Source organism: Hyla sarda, chromosome 7 (genome assembly GCF_029499605.1).
Source record: "Hyla sarda isolate aHylSar1 chromosome 7, aHylSar1.hap1, whole genome shotgun sequence".
Lineage (NCBI taxonomy): Eukaryota > Metazoa > Chordata > Amphibia > Anura > Hylidae > Hyla > Hyla sarda.
The window spans coordinates 66,752,566-66,771,842 of NC_079195.1; the positions used below are offsets into that span (position 1 = coordinate 66,752,566).

At 42.9% G+C, this 19,277-nt stretch overlaps 1 protein-coding gene across 12 annotated transcripts in view; it reads right to left on the reverse strand.

Moving 5' to 3' along the window:
• Positions 1-19,277, reverse strand: part of MYOF (myoferlin) — a 228,335-nt gene that overhangs the window by 81,176 nt on the left and 127,882 nt on the right. For all 12 annotated transcript variants that reach the window (XM_056529441.1, XM_056529439.1, XM_056529437.1 and 9 more), the window contains 9 exons: positions 12,942-13,096; positions 12,621-12,749; positions 10,894-10,956; positions 10,670-10,720; positions 9,590-9,620; positions 5,378-5,493; positions 3,337-3,463; positions 1,138-1,241; positions 985-1,053 (listed from right to left, as the gene is read on the reverse strand). In XM_056529441.1, coding sequence (XP_056385416.1) covers positions 985-1,053; positions 1,138-1,241; positions 3,337-3,463; positions 5,378-5,493; positions 9,590-9,620; positions 10,670-10,720; positions 10,894-10,956; positions 12,621-12,749; positions 12,942-13,096 — 845 coding nt within the window. The remainder of the gene's footprint in view (positions 1-984; positions 1,054-1,137; positions 1,242-3,336; positions 3,464-5,377; positions 5,494-9,589; positions 9,621-10,669; positions 10,721-10,893; positions 10,957-12,620; positions 12,750-12,941; positions 13,097-19,277) is intronic.

Here is a 19,277-nt window from a genome sequence, read left to right on the forward strand (position 1 = left end):
CCATCGTATGTTGAGGGATCCGTGCAATGTAAAATATAGGACAGTGGTCTACAACCTGCGGACCTCCAGATGTTGCAAAACTACAACACCCAGCATGCCCGGACAGCCGTTGGCTGTCCGGGCATGCTGGGAGTTGTAGTTTTGCAACATCTGGAGGTCCGCAGGTTGAAGACCACTGGTATTAGAGATGAGCGAACTTACAGTAAATTCGATTCGTCACGAACTTCTCAGCTCGGCGGTTGCTGACTTTTCCTGCATAAATTAGTTCAGCTTTCAGGTGCTCCGGTGGGCTGGAAAAGGTGGATACAGTCGTAGGAGACTCTTTCCTAGGACTGTATCCACCTTTTCCAGCCCACCGGAGCACCTGAAAGCTGAACTAATTTATGCAGGAAAAGCCATCAACTGCCGAGCCGAGAAGTTCGTGACGAATCGAATGTACTGTAAATTTGCTCATCTCTAACCGGTATTAAAAGGTTGTACTCACATGTCCCCGCCGCTCCGGACCATCACCGCTGCCCTGGATGTTGCCTTCCATTGCTGTCGCCGCATCCCCGGGGTGTCCCCGACGCTCCGGCAAGGCCTCTGCTTCCCCAGCATCCTCGCTCTCCGTCGCCGCCATCAAGTCGCTACGCACGCCGCTCCTATTGGATGACGGGACCGAGTGCGCAGCGACATGATGACGACGATGGAGAGCGCCGACGATGCAGGGGATCCCGAAGAAGACGCGCCGAAGCCCCGAGGACAGGTAAGTGATCGTCAGCGAACCACACAGGGCACCGTAAACGGCTATCCGGGGGCAGCTGAAGCAGTCTGCGCTGCCGGATAGCCGTTTATGCAATGGCCCCGACATACATCGTATGTTGATGCTGCCTTCAACATGCAATGGCCTCTGAGAGGCCATCGCATGTTGAAATTATCGTATGTCGGGGCCATTGTAGGTCGGGGGGAAGGGGGGGTCACTGTATGCGGTTCAATAAATCTCACCTTGATCTGCAGATTGACCGCCTGGTTCCATTCTGGATTAGCATTTTTTTCTATCGTTCTTGTGCAGACCTGAAAAATAAGGTGAGTGTTCTAGTAAATGAAAACTCTTTATATCTGGTATAGGTCCTTTAGGGTCACCCATGAAAGTCTCACCTTCTTCCCAGCAAAAACAACTTCCACAAATGGGTCAACTAAATTCTTCTTGTCAGAGTCTCCTCCAAAGAGTTGTTTAACTGACTGTGCGAATGCATCGTCCACTAAAGACACAAATACCAGAGATGAGAGATCTTACAGGGATTCCATTTCTCACCATTTTCAATATACCTGCTTGTGGTCAGTGAATAAAGAGGGGGAAAAAATCAGTGCAATATAGTCTGTGGCTGAAAACTGGTTTTGCTGACAAAGTTGCACAGCTCAATAGTGGGTGTAATGATGGGTTTTCAAAGATTCATAGGCAAATTTTAATAAAAATGTTTATGGGGAAAGTGGTTATAATCTCTTATACTGTGATCAAAGGGGTTTCCCAGGACATTTTCAATGATGGCCTATCCTCAGGATAGGTCGTCAGTATCTGATCTGGGGGGTAAGATGCCCGATAAACCTAGCAATCTGCTCTTTGATAGACCCACACTGGCAGAAAATGGAGCCAGAAGCAGACGGCTCTGTATATCAGTGTTTCCCAATCAGGGTGCCTCCAGATGTTGAAAAACTATAACTCACAGCATGCCCAGACAGCCGAAGGCTTGCAATAGCTGGAGGCACCCTGGTTGGGAAACACTGATGTACATTGGGAAGTGGCCTATTTGATGGCCTATGCTCATTGTCCAACTTTAACCTGGGCTGCTAGTCCATTTTTACTTGCAGACACCATACTACTTGTAGTGGTGGAGCAAGGTCCTGCAGCCATGTCCCCAACCACTGTTTTTGTTACAAACTAAAAAAAAAATCATTAAAAAGGGTTATCCAGGAATAGAAAAACAGAGCCAATTTCTTTTAAAAACAGCTCCAAGACTGTCCCCAGGTTGTGTGTGGTATTGTGGTGAGGGTGCGATGGAGGGCAGATGTTATTACCCTAGGGGCAGATGGCATTAACCCCTTGTGTTCGTGACGCCAGGGCATGGTTTTACTTCTACACCGCCCGAAGGTATGGTCGCTGGATTCTGGGGTAGGCACGGGGCAAATAATGACTCCAACGCCAAATTACAGAACAACAGAAGCTTTAATGAGGCAGACAGATGGAATAGTCTTTACAGCTCAGTTAGGCCCAAGGAGGTGACCAGTGACTTCAGAGACTTTTGGGTTTGCTGGGACTTGTAGTGGATTTGGACAATTTACTGCAGGGCCAAGCTGACTTTATACAGACTGATCTTGACTGACTTAACCCCTATGTCGCTCACCAGGTTTTGACTTTCACCTGTAGGGCACTGGATTGGTAGAAGCGGGGATGCGTGGTAGGCCTTGGGTCTCCTCAGGACACCAGACACTCTCTCCAGGTCTTTACTTTACTGTACTAAGCACAGAACTGACTAGCTAGCTCCTCCCAGGGTTTATATGGGGAGACTCTGGAGGGGTCATATAGGTCACCCTATAAGTCACCTGATCACTGGTACCTTCCTTGGTTACAACACTTAGTAACAGCATTTAAAAAGGTACATAACATCATATATACATTACATTAGATAATATAAGGCACTTGTTAACCCTTTATAACACACAGCTTAAGGGAGGACTCAGTGGACACTGCCATAGAGTCTGCCAGACAGGAAAGCAAGGGTATAGGGGTTCAACTCCTGTACTGGGCCACCACAGTATTACAACTTGGCTCAATCACTTGAACTGTGCTGCAGAACCAAAGCCAACCTGGAGACAGACAGGGAGCGGTTCTTAAAAGAGATTAGCTCTGTTTTTCTATTCCTGGATAACCTCTTTAAAGGGGTTACAATCTTATTCGCTATCCACAGGACAATAAACCCTCCAGGCTGCACCTTCTGAGATGTACTCATCTCGGTGGTGACAGCCCGCTCAGCCAATCACCGACTGAGGCGGGACACCATTGCGATTGGTGATTGGCTGAGCGGCCTGTCACTGCTTAGACGAGTATGTCTCAGAAAGTGAGGTTCTGAGGGTTCACCGGGGAGAGTCATCCCCTATCCACAGGACTGGGCCTAAGTTTTTAATAGCTGGATAACCAATTTAATATAATCAAAACTTCTGGGTTATACAATATCTAAACTTCCATTGCTCAAAAAGAAAACTAATATGAATACCAAGCCCCTGACCTGTCACAAGGTTTTCTTTGTTGACTGAAATTATTTAGTATAGTATCGTGGTAAAAGGAGAAATGAGACTTACTCTGTGGTATGTCCTCAGCTCTGTATATCTTAAGTAGGAAGGTCACCCATCTTAGTGCCACTCCAGTGGGCAAAAGAAGATTGCTCTCCACATCATCCGCTTCACTGTCTTTTTCCCTTTTCTCCACCTAAAAAACAAAAAAAGGGAATGTACAAATCATCATAAGAAAGTATAAAAAAAGAAATCTATCCCCATACCAACCTGTAACAATCTACTCAAGGGCTCTAGGTAGGAAATGAGTGAAAGAATATATAAAGTAGGTGGTGCTAGCCTTCTCGCCTGCCCTGTGTGTGTGGCACACCCAACTGCTCAGGGTATCCAGTCTAAGCAACTCTGTCAGGTTGACAATATAGACTCCAGACTACATTTTATATACATTATAGAATCCTAATAAAAATGGAGAGAGCTGTGCACCTGATATACAGTGATCCCTCAACTTACAATGGCCTCAACATACAATAGTTTCAACATACAATGTTTTTTTTCCTGAACCATTATAACCAGAAACCAGACTCGACATACAATGCCGGACAGTCCAGATCTGTGAGACATTTCACAACTGGAGAAATTGACCAATCAGAATGGGCATTTTACTGGTAAAACCCCTGTATTACTGAAGTGCATGCACTGACTGATTTCTGGTAGCGCCCTCACAGTACATGGAGGAACTACAAGTTCTGTACTACTCCTGTACTACTCCTTACCTGTGCCAGGGTTAGCTGCTCCTTTGGACACCAAGTAAGGGTGGCTCCCTTTGGGACCCTGAAGAAGCACCTGTCCTCTACATAAACCATTGTTTCCCAACCAGGGTGGCTCCAGCTGTTGCAAAACTACAACTCCCAGCATGCCCGGACAGCCAACGGCTGTCCGGGCATGCTGGGAGTTGTAGTTTTGCAACAGCTGGAGGCACCCTGGTTGGGAAACACTGACATAGACAGTGATTTACAGCTCCCAGCAGATCTTTGTTACGTTTATATGTAAGGATTTGCTTTATCTGTATTAGTTATCTACTTAGTTGTCTTTAATCTTCACCTTTTCCTATTTTTTATACCATTTTGGTGGCTTCAGAAACAATTAATTACCAGGTTTCCATAGAGTTCTGGGCTCAACATACAATGGTTTCAACATACAATGGTGGTCCTGGAGCCGATTAATATTGTAACTTGAGGGACCACTGTATTTATATTAGTGATCTCGAAACTGGGACTCTCCAAATGTTGAAAAAAAAAAAAACAACCAGCATGCTGGAAGCTAAAGTTCTGCAACATCTGGGGGGGGTTGCAGTTTGGAGACCACTGATTTAGAGGATTATCTAGACTGGATACATGTTAGTATTAGTGTTGCTCGCGAATATTCGCAATGCAAATATTCGTGAATATAGCACTATATATTCGTAATTACGAATATTCATTTTTTTTTTTATCACAGTACACATCACAGTGATCATCCCTCTCTGCTTCCAGCTTGTGTGGTGTAAAGAAGGCTCTAATACTACTGTGAGACTGGCGTACGATTTTTCGCATATGCCAGTTTTCGCATACGCGAATGTTCGCATATGCGAAAAAAAAGGCGAATATTACGAATATGCGAATTTAGCGAATATATGCCGAATATTCGTCCATATATTCGCGAATATTCGCGAATTCGAATATGGCCTATGCCGCTCAACACTAGTTAGTATCACTCAGGAACTGCAGATGACACATTGCTTTCACACCTTTACTAGTTTTCCATGGATAAATTGATGAATAAGCGGATATCGAATGGTCAGGAGCTGAGGTCGGGGACACTGACCTGTGAGTATCCCTCTGGGAATTTCTGTGCTTTAAGCCCAAGGTGCCCCATGTATTGTGGATGCATAGGCATTCAGGGGTTATTGTAGAAGATACCACCACACAGGGGACATAAATACATAAGGGTAAGGGGGCTTATTAATACACGGTGATTAAATGCCTAACACCCAACAGGGACCCCCATCTTTAAAACCGAATTAGACTGTACTTTGAATGTATTAAATTCTATATAGAAAATCTGTACTCACTGGGGGCTCATCTCCAATACTTATAACAAACATGCTGACTTTGAGGTATCCTTTGGCTCCAGAGCTCAAGTCTTCAGAATCATTGAGAAGAACCCATTTCCGCATGACAGCGTGCCCTATAACCCACCAAGAGAGAACACATTTAAAACGTTACGTTCTGGAAACACACAACAACAAAGCACAACTTTATATAGATACAGATTTTTATATACAGCAGGATGAAGTAAGCAGCAGCACAATTCAATCCCAAGCCCTAACTGGAAGAGATGGGCTCCATTATAGTCTGTGAAGCCAGTCATTTGTAAAGTGACTGAGCCACGGAGTGAAGAACACTGCTGCAGGCTTCCTCCGGCTAGATCTAGAGATTGGTGAAGGTTTTAGCACGGAGATCAAAACTTCTGACATGACAAAAGTTTATATTTTTTCAATTACAGCAATGCTTTGCAGTCACAAAAACAACCCTATTTATAGAGTTATAGGATCATGCGCACACTCTCCGTGCTTGTACTAAAACTTGACAAAATCTGCAAAAACTTTATTGCTGCCAATGCAAACAACACAAGCGGGTTCACCTAATAATTGGCAATGTCATGAATTATATGATTTTTACACACTATACATATGAAGCATTTATTCTTATGTGTTATAAGAATGCAGAGTATATAGATACATATGGTGTGCGGTGCCTGATCTGGCCCAATGGCTACTTAGGAAGAAAGTTGTATATTAAATGGCTGATGACCGGGCAGAGACTCTTTATTAGGGCCAAGGGTAACATCTTTGTAACTTGTGTGATCATGTTGCACCTCCATACACATGACATTATTATCGTATTTGGGAGACTGCCCTGCAGCCCCAAGCCAGAGGGTCAAAATAATATAATAGGAAAGTATTTATCTAGGTCCTGCACAATTTGAATGCAATTTTTAAACTTCATTTATACTCAAAATGTTGCTACTTTTTCAAACACTGCACTACGGTTCTAATACCACTTTTGAAATGCACCATGAGGATAAGCCATGCTAGGCCTCATTAACACAGCAGAAAATGTACGGAATGTCTGCCAGGATAACACAGATGGACACTCCGCAAATAGCATGTTGTTCCAGCACTAGGACCTCTAGGGAATGAGCCATCCCCTCAGACAACAAAGCATTTCCTAGTGGTTCCCACCGAAAGAACTGACTTTTAATTTCTTCTTTTTCTGTCATGAAAATTCCACCGTGTGCACGGGGCAGCAGAATTCCAGAATTCTGCTGCAGAGCGCAATTTTGCTCCCACATTGTGCTTGGAAATTAAAGGGGGACTCCAGTGGAAAAGGTTTTTTTTTTTTTGTTTGTTTGTTTTTTAAATCAACTGGTGCCAGAAAGTTAAACAGATTTGTAAAATACTTCTATAAAAAAAATCTTAACCTTTCCAGTACATATCAGCTACTGTATACTAGTGAGGAAGTGGAGTTCTTTTCTGTCTGTCCACAGTGCTCTCTGCTGACACCTCTGTTCATGTCAGGAACTGTCCAGAGCAGGATAGGTTTGCTATGGGGCTTTTCTCCTACTCTGGACAATTCCTGATATGGACAGAGGTGGCAGCAGAGAGCACTGTGGTCAGACAGAAAAGAACTATACTTTCCTCTGTGGTATACAGCAGCTAATAAGTACTGGAAGGATTAATATTTTTAGTAGAAGAAATTTACAAATCTGTAACTTTCCGGCACAAGTTGATATAAAAAAATAATAATTTTTTCACCGGCGTACCCCTTTTAAGTCATGTGAATATATACTCTCAGGAGCTAAAGACAAATCTATGAATTGCAGAAATTTAGGAAACATTTTTTGGGCAAGTAGACTCCAGTCCAGAGCAGACTTACAGACTCCAGTCCAGAGAATACTTTCCAGCCTTCAGAAATCGCATCAGACTTATACAGTGGGGATCAAAAGTTTGGGCACCCCAGGTAAAAGTTTGTATTAATGTGCATAAAGAAGCCAAGGAAAGATGGAGAAATCTCCAAAAGGCATCAAATTACAGATTAGACATTATTATAATATGTCAACAAAAGTTATATTTTATTTCCATCATTTACACTTTCAAAATAACAGAAAACAAAAAAATGGCATCTGCAAAAGTTTGGGCACCCTGCAGAGTTAATATCTTGTACTTTCCCCTTTGGCAAGTATCACAGCTTGTAAACGCTTTTTGTAGCCACCCGAGAGTCTTTAAATTCTTGTTTGAGGTATCTTTGCCCATTCTTCCTTACAAAAGTCTTCCAGTTCTTTGAGATTTCTGAGCTGTCTGTCTCGCACTGCTCTTTTAAGGTCTATCCATAGATTTTCAATTATGTTGAGGTCAGGAGATTGTGAAGGCCATGGCAAAACCTTCAGTTTATGCCTCTTGATGTAATTCCCCGTGGATTTGAGGTGTGTTTAGGATCATCATTCATTTGTAGTAGCCATCCTCTCTTTAACTTCAACTTTTTCACAGATGGCATCAATTTGCTGAAATTTTATTGAATCCATTTTTCCTTCTACTCGTAAGATGTTCCCTGTGCCACTGGCTGCAATACAACCCCAAAGAATGATTGATCCACCCCCATGCTTAACAGTTGGAAAGAGGTTCTTTTCATTAAATTCTGTTCCCCTTCTTCTTCAAACGTACCTTTGCTTATTCCGGCCAAAAAGTTCAATTTTACCCTCATCAGGCTTGTCTACATGTTCATTTGCAAAGTTCAAACGCTGATTTTTGTGGTGAGGACGTAGAAGAGGTTTTCTTCTGATGACTCTTCCATGAAGACCATATTTGTACAAGTATCTCTTTATAGTGGAATAGTGTACCACAACTCCAGTGTCTGTCAGATCTTTCTGGAGGGATTGTGCAGTCAAACGTGGGGTTTGAATTGTTTTCCTCACAATTCTGAGAGCTGTTCTGTCTGATATGTTTCTTGGTCTTCCAGATCTTGCTTTACCTTCCACTGTTCCTGATGACTGTCATTTCTTAATTACATTCCGAACAGAGGATATTGACATCTGAAAACGTTTTGCTATCTTCTTATAGCCTTCTTCAGCTTTGTGAGCGTCAACTATTTTCAGTTTCAGATTTCTAGACAACTGCTTAGAAGAACCCATGGTGCTGATTGTTGGGGCAAGGTCAGATGAGTCTGGGCATTTAAAACCTTTGAGATTGACATCACCTGGTCTTCCCAGATGATGATTGAGAACAATCCATGAAACTGGCAGGTCTCAGCTTTGCAAAGGGGGTAGTGCATGCTATCAATTCTGCAAGGTGCCCAAACTTTTGCAGACGCCATTTTTTTGTTTTCTGTTATTTTAAAAGTGTAAATGATGGAAATTAAATCTAACTTTTGTTGACATATTATAAGAATGTCTAATCTGTAATTTGATGCCTTTTGGAGATTTTTCCATCTGTCCTTGGCTTCTTTATGCACATTAATACAAATTTTTACCTGGGGTGCCCAAACTTTTGATCCCCACTGTAGGTGTGAACTTACATATACTTTATTAAAGTCTGAACAATAATTTAATAAATTGGGCAAAGAATACAAAGAATGTACCAGAGAATGTCTACAGATGGACTAGATGTCAAAAACACAGCAAATAATATATTTCCCCCCATAGTTTCTGACAGGGACGTGCACACATAGGGGGAGATTTATCAAAACCTGTCCAGAGGAAAAGTTGCCCATAGCAACCAATCAGATCGCTTCTTTAATTTTTCAGAGGCCTTGTTAAAAATGAAAGAAGCGAGCTGATTGGTTGCTATGGGCAACTCAGCAACTTTTCCTCTGGACAGGTTTTGATAAATCTCCCCCATAGACTCAAAAGGGGGCTTAAGCTCCTGCCCTACTTTTTATGCATCTGCCCTATAAAGCCCTCACTGATTGGGACCTCTGTGGGGTGATGGGGGTCCCATTTAGCTGACATGACTGCCGGAAGGTCCCTTACCTCAGGAATTGTGTTGTGTTAACATATGTAAGGTTTTTACAAACTTTTTGTTTTTTAATAATGATAAGTGCCCTTTTTCTCTACTTGAGCCCCTGTCCCCCAAAATGTCTGTGCACATCCCTGGTCTCTAAAAGCATTATTGCTAGGCTCAAAGATATGAAGGTCAACCTTTCTATAATCACCACTATGTACTATACACATTTTCAGTGTACTCCATAAATTTATAGGCAACAGTTATAAAATGAGAAGTCCTTACCTGGTTCATCATATATAAAGCCGATATCAAGCTAATAAAAAATGGAAAGAACAAATGAGGTTGTTGTACTGTAAGTTTACTGTGTATAGTATAGTCTACAGCAACAGTGCAAAAAAGGATCAGGCATGCGTGAATTTTTTTTATATGGGGCTGCCTCTAGGCAGAGGATATAGTGCACTGTTTTGCAAACAGGGTGCCTCCAGCTGTTGCAAAACTACAACTCCCAGCATGCCTGGACAGCCAAAGGCACCCTGTTTGGAAAACACTGCTATAATGCACTGCTATAACACTGCTAATGAACAATAGAAAATATCATTAAAAAATACATTAATATAAAATAACATAAAAAAATATATTAAAGATTGCTTTTTGTAGACAGCAGTGAGATTTACAGATTTCTCTTAGTTTTGTTCATTGTTTTATTGCCTGATTTCTCTGTTTCTGTGAGGGCAAGCGCTGTATTTTTTCATCTTGCTTGTTCTAAGGTCTTGGAGAAACTATTGTAGGAGGTTTTCCAGGTCCATGCTCCAGAGTATGCCGAATCCTTTTTCTGCATTCTCCATGCCACATCCAGGAAACAAACAAAAGGTTGTGTATGTGGTGAGGGTGTGATGAGGGCAGATGGACAGAAAGGGTGCAGGAGTGCAATTCCTGTACTGGGCCACCACATGTAGTTCGTTGGCCTGAACCAATGGAAAGCTCAGATCCTTCAGGGTCTCTTGAAGAAATGCTCATTTGTACCTTAGAAATGCTCATTGTCAGGTCAGTGCCTGTTTGTACAGTTTGATAAACTTGTCTGCTATACATCAAACATTAATAGAAACATAAAAAAAAATTTTAAGAATAAAAAAATAAAAATAAAACACAAATAAATAAAATAAACAAATAAAATAAATAAAAAGGAGGAGTTTCCCAGGATTTACAGGACAACACATGTCGATAGGTTATGTCTGGTATTGCAACACAGCACTACTAGTGAGTGACATATATTATATAATATATATATAATATATATATATATATATATATATATATATATATATATATATTTTTTTTTTTTTTTTTTTTCAATTTATTTACCTTGAATTCACCTATGAGGCTGTCCGCTCTTATAGATCCAGAATTGAACAACTGTGGAAACACATAAAAAGTAACACGTTATAAAAAATTTTAAAAAAAGAACGTGGGCTTGAAAATGGTCTACATGGTATCTATACCATAAGTCAAGCTGTATCCATAAATAGTATTGTCTAAAGCTACTGTGCTCATGCTTTATCATCAAAATAGATAAAAAGATCACTTACCCGCAGTATGACGGATTCATCAAACAGCTCTGATGGGGTCATGTTGACATTGTAGAAAAAAATCTGTTCAATAAAAACACAAGGAACAAGCAATGACTATATTTGTGATACGATCATTATATACAGTAATAACGTGCTACATCCTATAATACAAATGTCTAAAACCACGTTATCCTGTTATACTGCATCCACAGAAAATGTTACTGAAGAGACTGATTTGGGCTGCATTCACACTACGTTTTGTCCATACAGGGACCGGATCCTGCTGGGGTATGGGAAAACTGGGCGCTCCCGTATCCCAGCCGCCCCCGGTACCGATCTAATTAATTTGAATGAGCCGAGTGACTCCGGTTGGCTTATTTTTTCCCCGTAACTGGTTTTCTGGCTGGACTGAAAACCGCAGCATACCACGGTTTTCAGTCTCGGACAGAAAATCGGTTATGGGGCTGGGCCCAGCTGGGATACGGGAGTTCCCGGTTTTCCCATCCCCCAGTCGGATCCGGTGCCTGTACGGACGAAACGTAGTGTGAATGCAGCCTTAGGCAGGACCGGCCAAAAGTTGTATGAGGGCCTCTTGACTATCTCTTCCCCCCCCCCATATGATGTAAGGGGTACAGTAATAAATTTAAGAGATCCTGGTCCAGTAGTTTCCATATTTTGCAGTATAAATGGGAAGAAGTCTTGGCACTCACATTCTCTGCAAAACTTTAGTGTTTAGTCACACATCATCTTAATAGCAACACACAGGACGCATTTCGGCCAAAAGCCGTCGTCATAATGGTTGATAACAGCTTTTGGCCTAAAGGCGTCCTGTGTGTCGCTATTAAGATGTGTGACTAAACACTAAAGTTTTGCAGAGAATGTGAGTGCCAAGAGTCCATTTATACTGCATTTATCCTTGGTCTGCAAGCACCACCCTATGGATTACGAGTGGATGGTGAGTGAAAGGAAACTTTAACATCCATATATCTGCAGATAAACATTTCCATGTACATATGCTAACAAGGCCAGAAAGAGTCACTACTTCAGTATATCTGCTAAGGAAGCATTGAGTAAAAGGGACAGTGACCAAATCTACAGTCTCCTGACTCCTAAACTGTTCAATCTGAAGCTGTATATCAAGAGGCTGTGTAATTTTTGGAATTGTGCAAAGAGTTCAGTAAAATTACAAATTTACTGAAACTCTGGCTTCAGAAGTCTCAACCAGGGCTTTGTATGCATAAACATCTTTATTTAGAAAAAGAAAAAAAAAAAAAAAGATTGTGGTTCACAGAGGAACATGGGGTTAAAACCATTCAGCTATGTGACACAAATATCAAGAACTACTACTCTCATCATAGCCCACTAAACCATGCTTAGTGCTCACCGCAATACCAGAGACAACCCATGAGCAGGGGTAGACCCCTAAAAATCTAAAATGAAAAATCTAAACAAAATTAGACTTTTTTTAATCCTAGACAATCTATTAAATCTTTCTGCAACAACATAGGCGTGTACAGAGAAGTCCCAATATAGAACCTAATTACAGGATTTACTGTAATTAGGTTTTGCTTCTTATTTTACTTTGCTAGATAATTAAATACACATTTAAAGGGCGACATTTACATTTTTTTTTTTTTAAGGCTGCAGGAGCTGTTCTATGGCATTATAGCAGTAATTGGGATTCTATACCACTAGATGGCACAAAAGGAACAAGCAGATTTTACAAGTGTGACGTGAACACGTACCTCATCAAAGTAGGGGTTGTTTCCTCTTTTGATTCTTGTTCTGTGGGTCTGTCCTGCTACACTGACCTTCACCACAGGCTTAATGTTGTTCCCGGACAACTGGCGCCCTTCAATCACCCGAACCCGAATCTGTCAAAGAAGCAGTCAAGTTTTCAGATTCCTGATAAAATGTGCATCCAGCTGGTCAGGAGTCTGAGATATCTGTCAAGTAAACACTTATTCAGCCGACAGCTCTTTCTTCTAGCGCCACCATTAACAAGCGCACTTGACTTGGCTAAGAATGCATTCCTTTTTAAAAAGAAAAGATGAATGCAAAATTACCTGGAAATCTTGGGATTTGTTGGACAGGATCCTTCTGGTTTTCTTTCCTTTTGTAAGACGTCGGGCAATTTGATTATCTGCCTGTCCAGGAACCCCCGGAGTATATGGACTGAATCCTGAATCAACAACATCTCCGTCTTCTTCATCTTCATTTTCTAAAAGGAGGCAAAAAGGGGAAAGAGCATTGGAGAAAGGACACCTGATATTTAGCTGCATGAAAGCTTTCTTGGAAGTCACTTATACAGATAAATGATTAGAACGTGTATGCCATATCTGGCTAGTATAGCTTCCTGTTAGATTTATTTGAGTTGTACACTTCTTACACTTCCATTTTGACAGTCCTCCCTCACAAAACAAAAAGTTGGTAATTCACTGTAATCACTTGTGGGTCCTGGAAATCCCTTTTAATATTTTAAAGAGAAACTGACAGCGGGCTCATCTGCACTCAATTTAAAACACAGGGTTATAGTGTGGGTGAACAGGATTAAAATAAGGTATCACTTACCCGGATCTGTGCTGCTGTTCCGGAGATAAACCCCTTATTGGCCTCTGACATACCCAGCTTCCCTGCCTCCATCCTGCCTGTACTGATATGCCCTCCCACCTTGTGCTCACATCAGCGAAGGGGAGCCATGAATATGCATGAGGGGATAGAGGTAAGGAAGCTGGCTATGCCATATGCCAGGTGCTGCCACCATTGTGCAAAGCCTACAATTTCCACATTAGCAACAGAGGCTAATATCGGGTGTACCCCTGTAGCACCAACCTGGTGAGCGAGACCTGAATTGTAACCCAACTCACCTGCACTATAACCCCGTGTATTTGGTTTACTGTGGGTAATCCAGCTGTCAGTGTCCCTCTAAAGTAAATCTGTCACCAATAAATTCACTTCTTAACTACTTAAAAAAAACTTCTGCTTTATCAGCCACACAAGGGTCAAGGAAGTGTGGCCTAGGGTTAGCTGTGCCCAAGAACTACAATGTCTCTGTGCTCTAAATGCTGTTTGGCAGCTATGCAGAAACTGGCTTACAGCATCCAGCCCTGCAGGAGCACTGAGCTATTAAGGCCTCACTTCTCACACTTCCCTCCAAAATGACAGCACAGAGAGATCTGTTTCTGTCGCTCTGGCAGCGCAGGCACGGGAAAGGCGAGAAGTTAGGTTGTGGTTTCAATAGCTCACCGCACCTGCGCCTCAGTTGGAAACTAAGGTGCTTGTGCTGGATTTAAGCAGGGCAAGAGGGAGTGAATACATAGAGGCGCATTGTGGCCCTAGGACACAGCAGACCCTAGACCACGCCTCCTTGACACTTGAATGGTGTCCATAAAACACAGTTTTTTGTTTAAAACCAAATAAAAACTTTCAATAGAATGACGATAATGCTTTTATTCAACTCTGGCGGTTTAGAGGCGAATTTGTGGGTGACAGATTTGCTTTAAAAAGGTACAGTATACTAGAGAGAGTATACTATCGGTAGAGAGTCTTTAGTTTTCAAGATCTCTACTTGCAGCTAACCAATATGTCCTGGTCATATGATGGACACACAGGCGCACCGCTCACTACTATTACACTATAGCAACCAATCAAAACTTTAATTTATAAAACTTAAAGCTGCTCTTGTAAATTGAAGGCTTTGCTCTAATTGGCTGCCATGGGCAACAAAGCTGAACGATTTCCTTTAAGAATGTATTAATGCGTTATCTTAGATCCCAAAACCTTGTAATTTCCTTATACACAGCTTTTTATCAGGGGCTTATCCTGTTATAACTTCCTGATAGCTGCAGCATGATGGTAAGTAAGGTGGAGAGAGGTTATCGGACTGGTCATCCACATTAGTAAGACGAGCCGCAGTTCTCTGTCACTGAAGTTATACTTTGGGTACGAAAAAAAACAATACATTTGCACAATGAAGTCAGTTTTAGATTATCCATTGTAGAGAATAGGAGACATCTATTTACATACAGTCCCTTGTTAAAGGGCATTAGGGAAGTAACAGCATGTGGTGACCTTACGTGTTTTCTGAACACACCCAGACCGACATGGTTGGCAGTAAGTAAATGGTAATGCACCACCTACATCCAACTCGAAGAACAGGTTTTAACAGCAGTAAACTAAGGTTTTGATTTACCTTAAAACACATGGCCAGGAATCTCATATTTACAGCACAACTGAAATGCTATATATAATACAAGGGGACCGAGGGATTTGGGGAACTTAGGGGTCTACAGGAGGAGGACATAGGGATCTGGGGGGACCTAGGGGTGGAGAGGAGGATGACAGAGGGGTCTGTGGTGACAGTGTGACATGGGGTATGGAGGAGAAATGAACACAGGGATCTGAGGGGACAGAGGTATCTGGAGGAGGACTTCGGGGTCGGGGGGGAAAGAGAAATCTGGAGAAAGACAGAGGTTCTGAGGGCAATAAGGGACTGAAGGAGGACAAAAGAGGGGTCTGGGGGACAGGGGTGGAATTTAGCCAAGAGAGAGAAGAAACAGGCAGTAATATTTTTAGGGAGCATGGCATGAAAAGGTTATATATTTAGGGAACACAATGTCTAACAGGGTTATAATGATTATTGTCTTCATATAGAGCAGTGGTCTTCAAGCTGCGGACCTCCAGATGTTGCAAAACTACAACTCCCAGCATGCCCGGACAGCCGTTGGCTGTCCGGGCATGCTGCGAGTTGTAGTTTTGCAACATCTGGAGGTCCGCAGGTTGAAGACCACTGATATAGAGGATGAGGATCTACTGACAAGTGAGGAGCCAATGATGTCACTCTGCAGAGAAAAGACATAGCTGGAAGAAGTCCATAAATATAAAGATAGAGAAGACATTACTAGTCATGCTGAAGTTACTTGTAATTTCTGCAGTGATAAAGCCCGAAACTATACCCCAATCTGTGGCTCTCCGACTGTTACAAAACTACAACTCCCATAATGCCCGAAGCTCTCTAGGCATGATGGGAATTGTGGCTTTGCAACTGCTAGAGTCACATGGTGGTTGGGGGGTCCCAGTAGTCGGACCCCCACCAACCACCAAATAAAAATGGGCTGCATACTCTACTATGCCAAAGCCTAGTTTTGGCCCTTCATGGAGCACCCTAATGTGAAACAACGATTGAATGACAATGCATCAAAAAAAAGGTCTAAGCTGCGACATGTTTACTTAAAATTAGTGGCTGAAGGTGCACACCTACAAAATTCAGATGAAACACATCTTCTGATTCCTGGGAGGTATGGTGCTTCACCATCTACAACAAATCTGCACCATTATTTACCTAAAGGGGTATTCATTACTACTTTAGAGGTGGGACCTTAACCTATCTTAAGTGGGCACTGTCAGATATGAAAACCTTTTATATGTTGTACATCTTGGCAAAATAGTTTTTCTAATATACATCTATAAAAAAAAGTCACATTTTATTAAAGAAAACTGATGAGTCCCACAGCAGCCTGAGTGTTTTCAAGGGTCATGGACACGAGATGGCTGATTGACAAGGCTGCAGGGGGAACACAGCCTGCAGCAACACTGCTGTAACACAGAGTTTTATCAAACATGTGCCTCCAGCTGTTGCAAAACTACAACTCCAAGCATGCCTGGACAGTCAAAGGATGGCTTGGCATGCTGGGAGTTGTAATTTTGCAAAAGCTGTAGGCACACAGCCATACCCCCCAACTTTCCCGGATCTGGCGGGACATCCCTCTTTTGGAGTGACGTCCCGCCGTCCCGGAACGGCCCCCCACATGTCCCGTTAAAGGCCTCCTAGGCATCTACAGTTAAATACGGCCCCTGGTGGGAAGTTTGACAAGGTGAAGAGCCATTAGCTCCTCACCCTGTCAATCACTCTAGTGCCCGCTGGCTACATTTAGTCAGCAGACACAAGAGGCTTCCTCTGCGCTCCGGCACACAAGTGAAATCATGAGATGTCAGAGCGTAGAGGAAGAAGAAAGAAGAGGCCATGCTGAGGGAGCCGCCGGAAGAAGACAGAAGAGCCGCAGGAGGTAAGTATCCGGGAGGGAGAGGTGGAGGTGAACTGCTACTGCCTACCATGGGGGCCATGGGGGACTCGGCCTCTGTTGCTGCCTAAATAGGGGGGGGGGGCTTTGCTGCTGCCAAAATAGGGGGGGGGGGGCTCTGCTGCTCCCTTAATAGGGGGGGGGGGGGGACTCTGCTGCTGCCTAATATGGGGGGGGGGGGGACTCTGCTGCTGCCTAATATGGGGGGGGGGACTCTGCTGCTGCCTAATATGGGGGGGGGATATGCTGCCTAATATGGGGGGGGGGAGACTTTGATGCCAACCTAATGTGGGGGCAACTTGCTGCCAACCTAATGTGGGGGACATCTGCTGCAACCCATTCTACTAAGGGGGGGTCATTATTACAGTTTGGGGCATTATAGTTATTGGAAAAGTGTGGAGCCTAAAATGTTTTTTTTTCTTCCCGTAGATGGAAGAAATCATCATGGGGGTCTGAGCTGGAGAAGAAAAAGTAAAGTGAACAAGATCAGAGAAGACGTCACCTGATATACCGTATTTATTGGCGTAGAACACACATTTTTAAAATAAAATTTTTTATCTACCTTTTATGAGTTTTTATACGCCGATAAACTCTTTCTGGCCCCACAGCAGCCACTGCATTTCAATGATTTAACCCCTTAAGGACCGGGGTTTTTTCCGTTTTTGCATTTTAGTTTTTTGCTCCTTGCCTTTAAAAAATCATAACTCTTTCAATTTTGCACCTATATATCCATATTATGGCTTATTTTTTGCGCCACCAATTCTACTTTATAATGACATCAGTCATTGTGCCCAAAAATCTACGGTGAAACGGAAAAAAAATCATTGTGAGACAAAATTGAAAAAAAAAATGCCATTTTGTAACTTTTGGGGGCTTCCGTTTCTACGTAGTACATTTTTCGGTAAAAATGACACCTGATATTTATTCTGTAGGTCCATACGGTTAAAATGATACCCTACTTGTATAGGTTTGATTCTGTCGTACTTCTGGAAAAAATCATAACTTCATGCAGGAAAATTTATACGTTTAAAATGGTCATCTTCTGACCCCTATAACTTTTTTATTTTTCCGTGTATGGGGCGGTATGAGGGCTCATTTTTTGCGCCGTGATCTGAAGTTTTTAACGGTACCATTTTTGCATTGAAAGGACTTATTGACTTTTTATTCATTTTTTCATGATATAAAAAGTGACCAAAAATGCACTATTTTGGACTTTGGAATTTTTTTGCGCGCACGCCATTGACCGGTTTAATTAACAATATATTTTTATAATCTGGACATTTCCGCACGTGGCGATACCATAAATGTTTATTTTTATTTACACTGTTTTTTTTTATGGGAAAAGGGGGGTGATTCAAACTTTTAATAGGGAAGGGGTTAAATGATGTTTATTCACTTTTTTTTTGCACTTTTTTTTTGCAGTGTTATAGCTCCCATAGGGACCTATAACACTGCACACACTGATCTTTCACATTGATCACTGGTTTCTCATAAGAAACCAGTGATCGATGATTCTGCCGCTTGACTGCTCATGCCTGGATCTCAGGCACTGAGCAGTCATTCGGCGATCGGACAGCGAGGAGGCAGGTAGGGGCCCTCCTGCTGTCCTGTAAGCTGTTCGGGATGCCGCGATTTCGACGCGGCTATCCCGAACAGCCCACTGAGCTAGCCGGCATACTTTCGGTTTCACTTTAGACGCGGCGTTCAACTTTGAACGCCGCGTCTAAAGGGTTAATAGCGCGCGGCACAGCGATCAATGCCGCGCGCTATTAGCCACGGGTCCCGGCTATTGTTAGAGGCCGGGCCCAACCCGCCGTTGCCCCGCGTTATAGATCGGGAGTGGACACATGACGTTCCAGTACGTCATGTGTCCTTAAGGGGTTAAAGCGGCCGCTTTAAATTATGTAACTTCAGCGGCTTCTGCGGGGCCAGAGTCCCGCCTCCTCATCCCCAGCTTTCATATCTACCTCTCCTGGGGGCATGCTCCTGCAGGCTCCAGCTGCGTCCTGCTCTGTCGCTGTGCACTGCGCACTGACGAGTGACATCCTCAACACAACGTCATTCGTCAGTGCGCAGCACGTAGCGACAGCACAGGATGCCGCCGGAGCCTGCAAATGTGCGCCCCCAGGGAAGGTAGATATGAAATGGGCAGGAATTGGGTGGTGGCGGCGGGACTCTGGCCCCGCAGAAGCCGCTGCAGTTACATGATCTAAAGCTGATGCTTTAAATCATTGAACTACATTGGTTTCTGCAGGGCCAGAGAGAGTTTATCGGGGTATACATGCACCTACACGCATCCTCATTTTAACAAGGATATTTGGG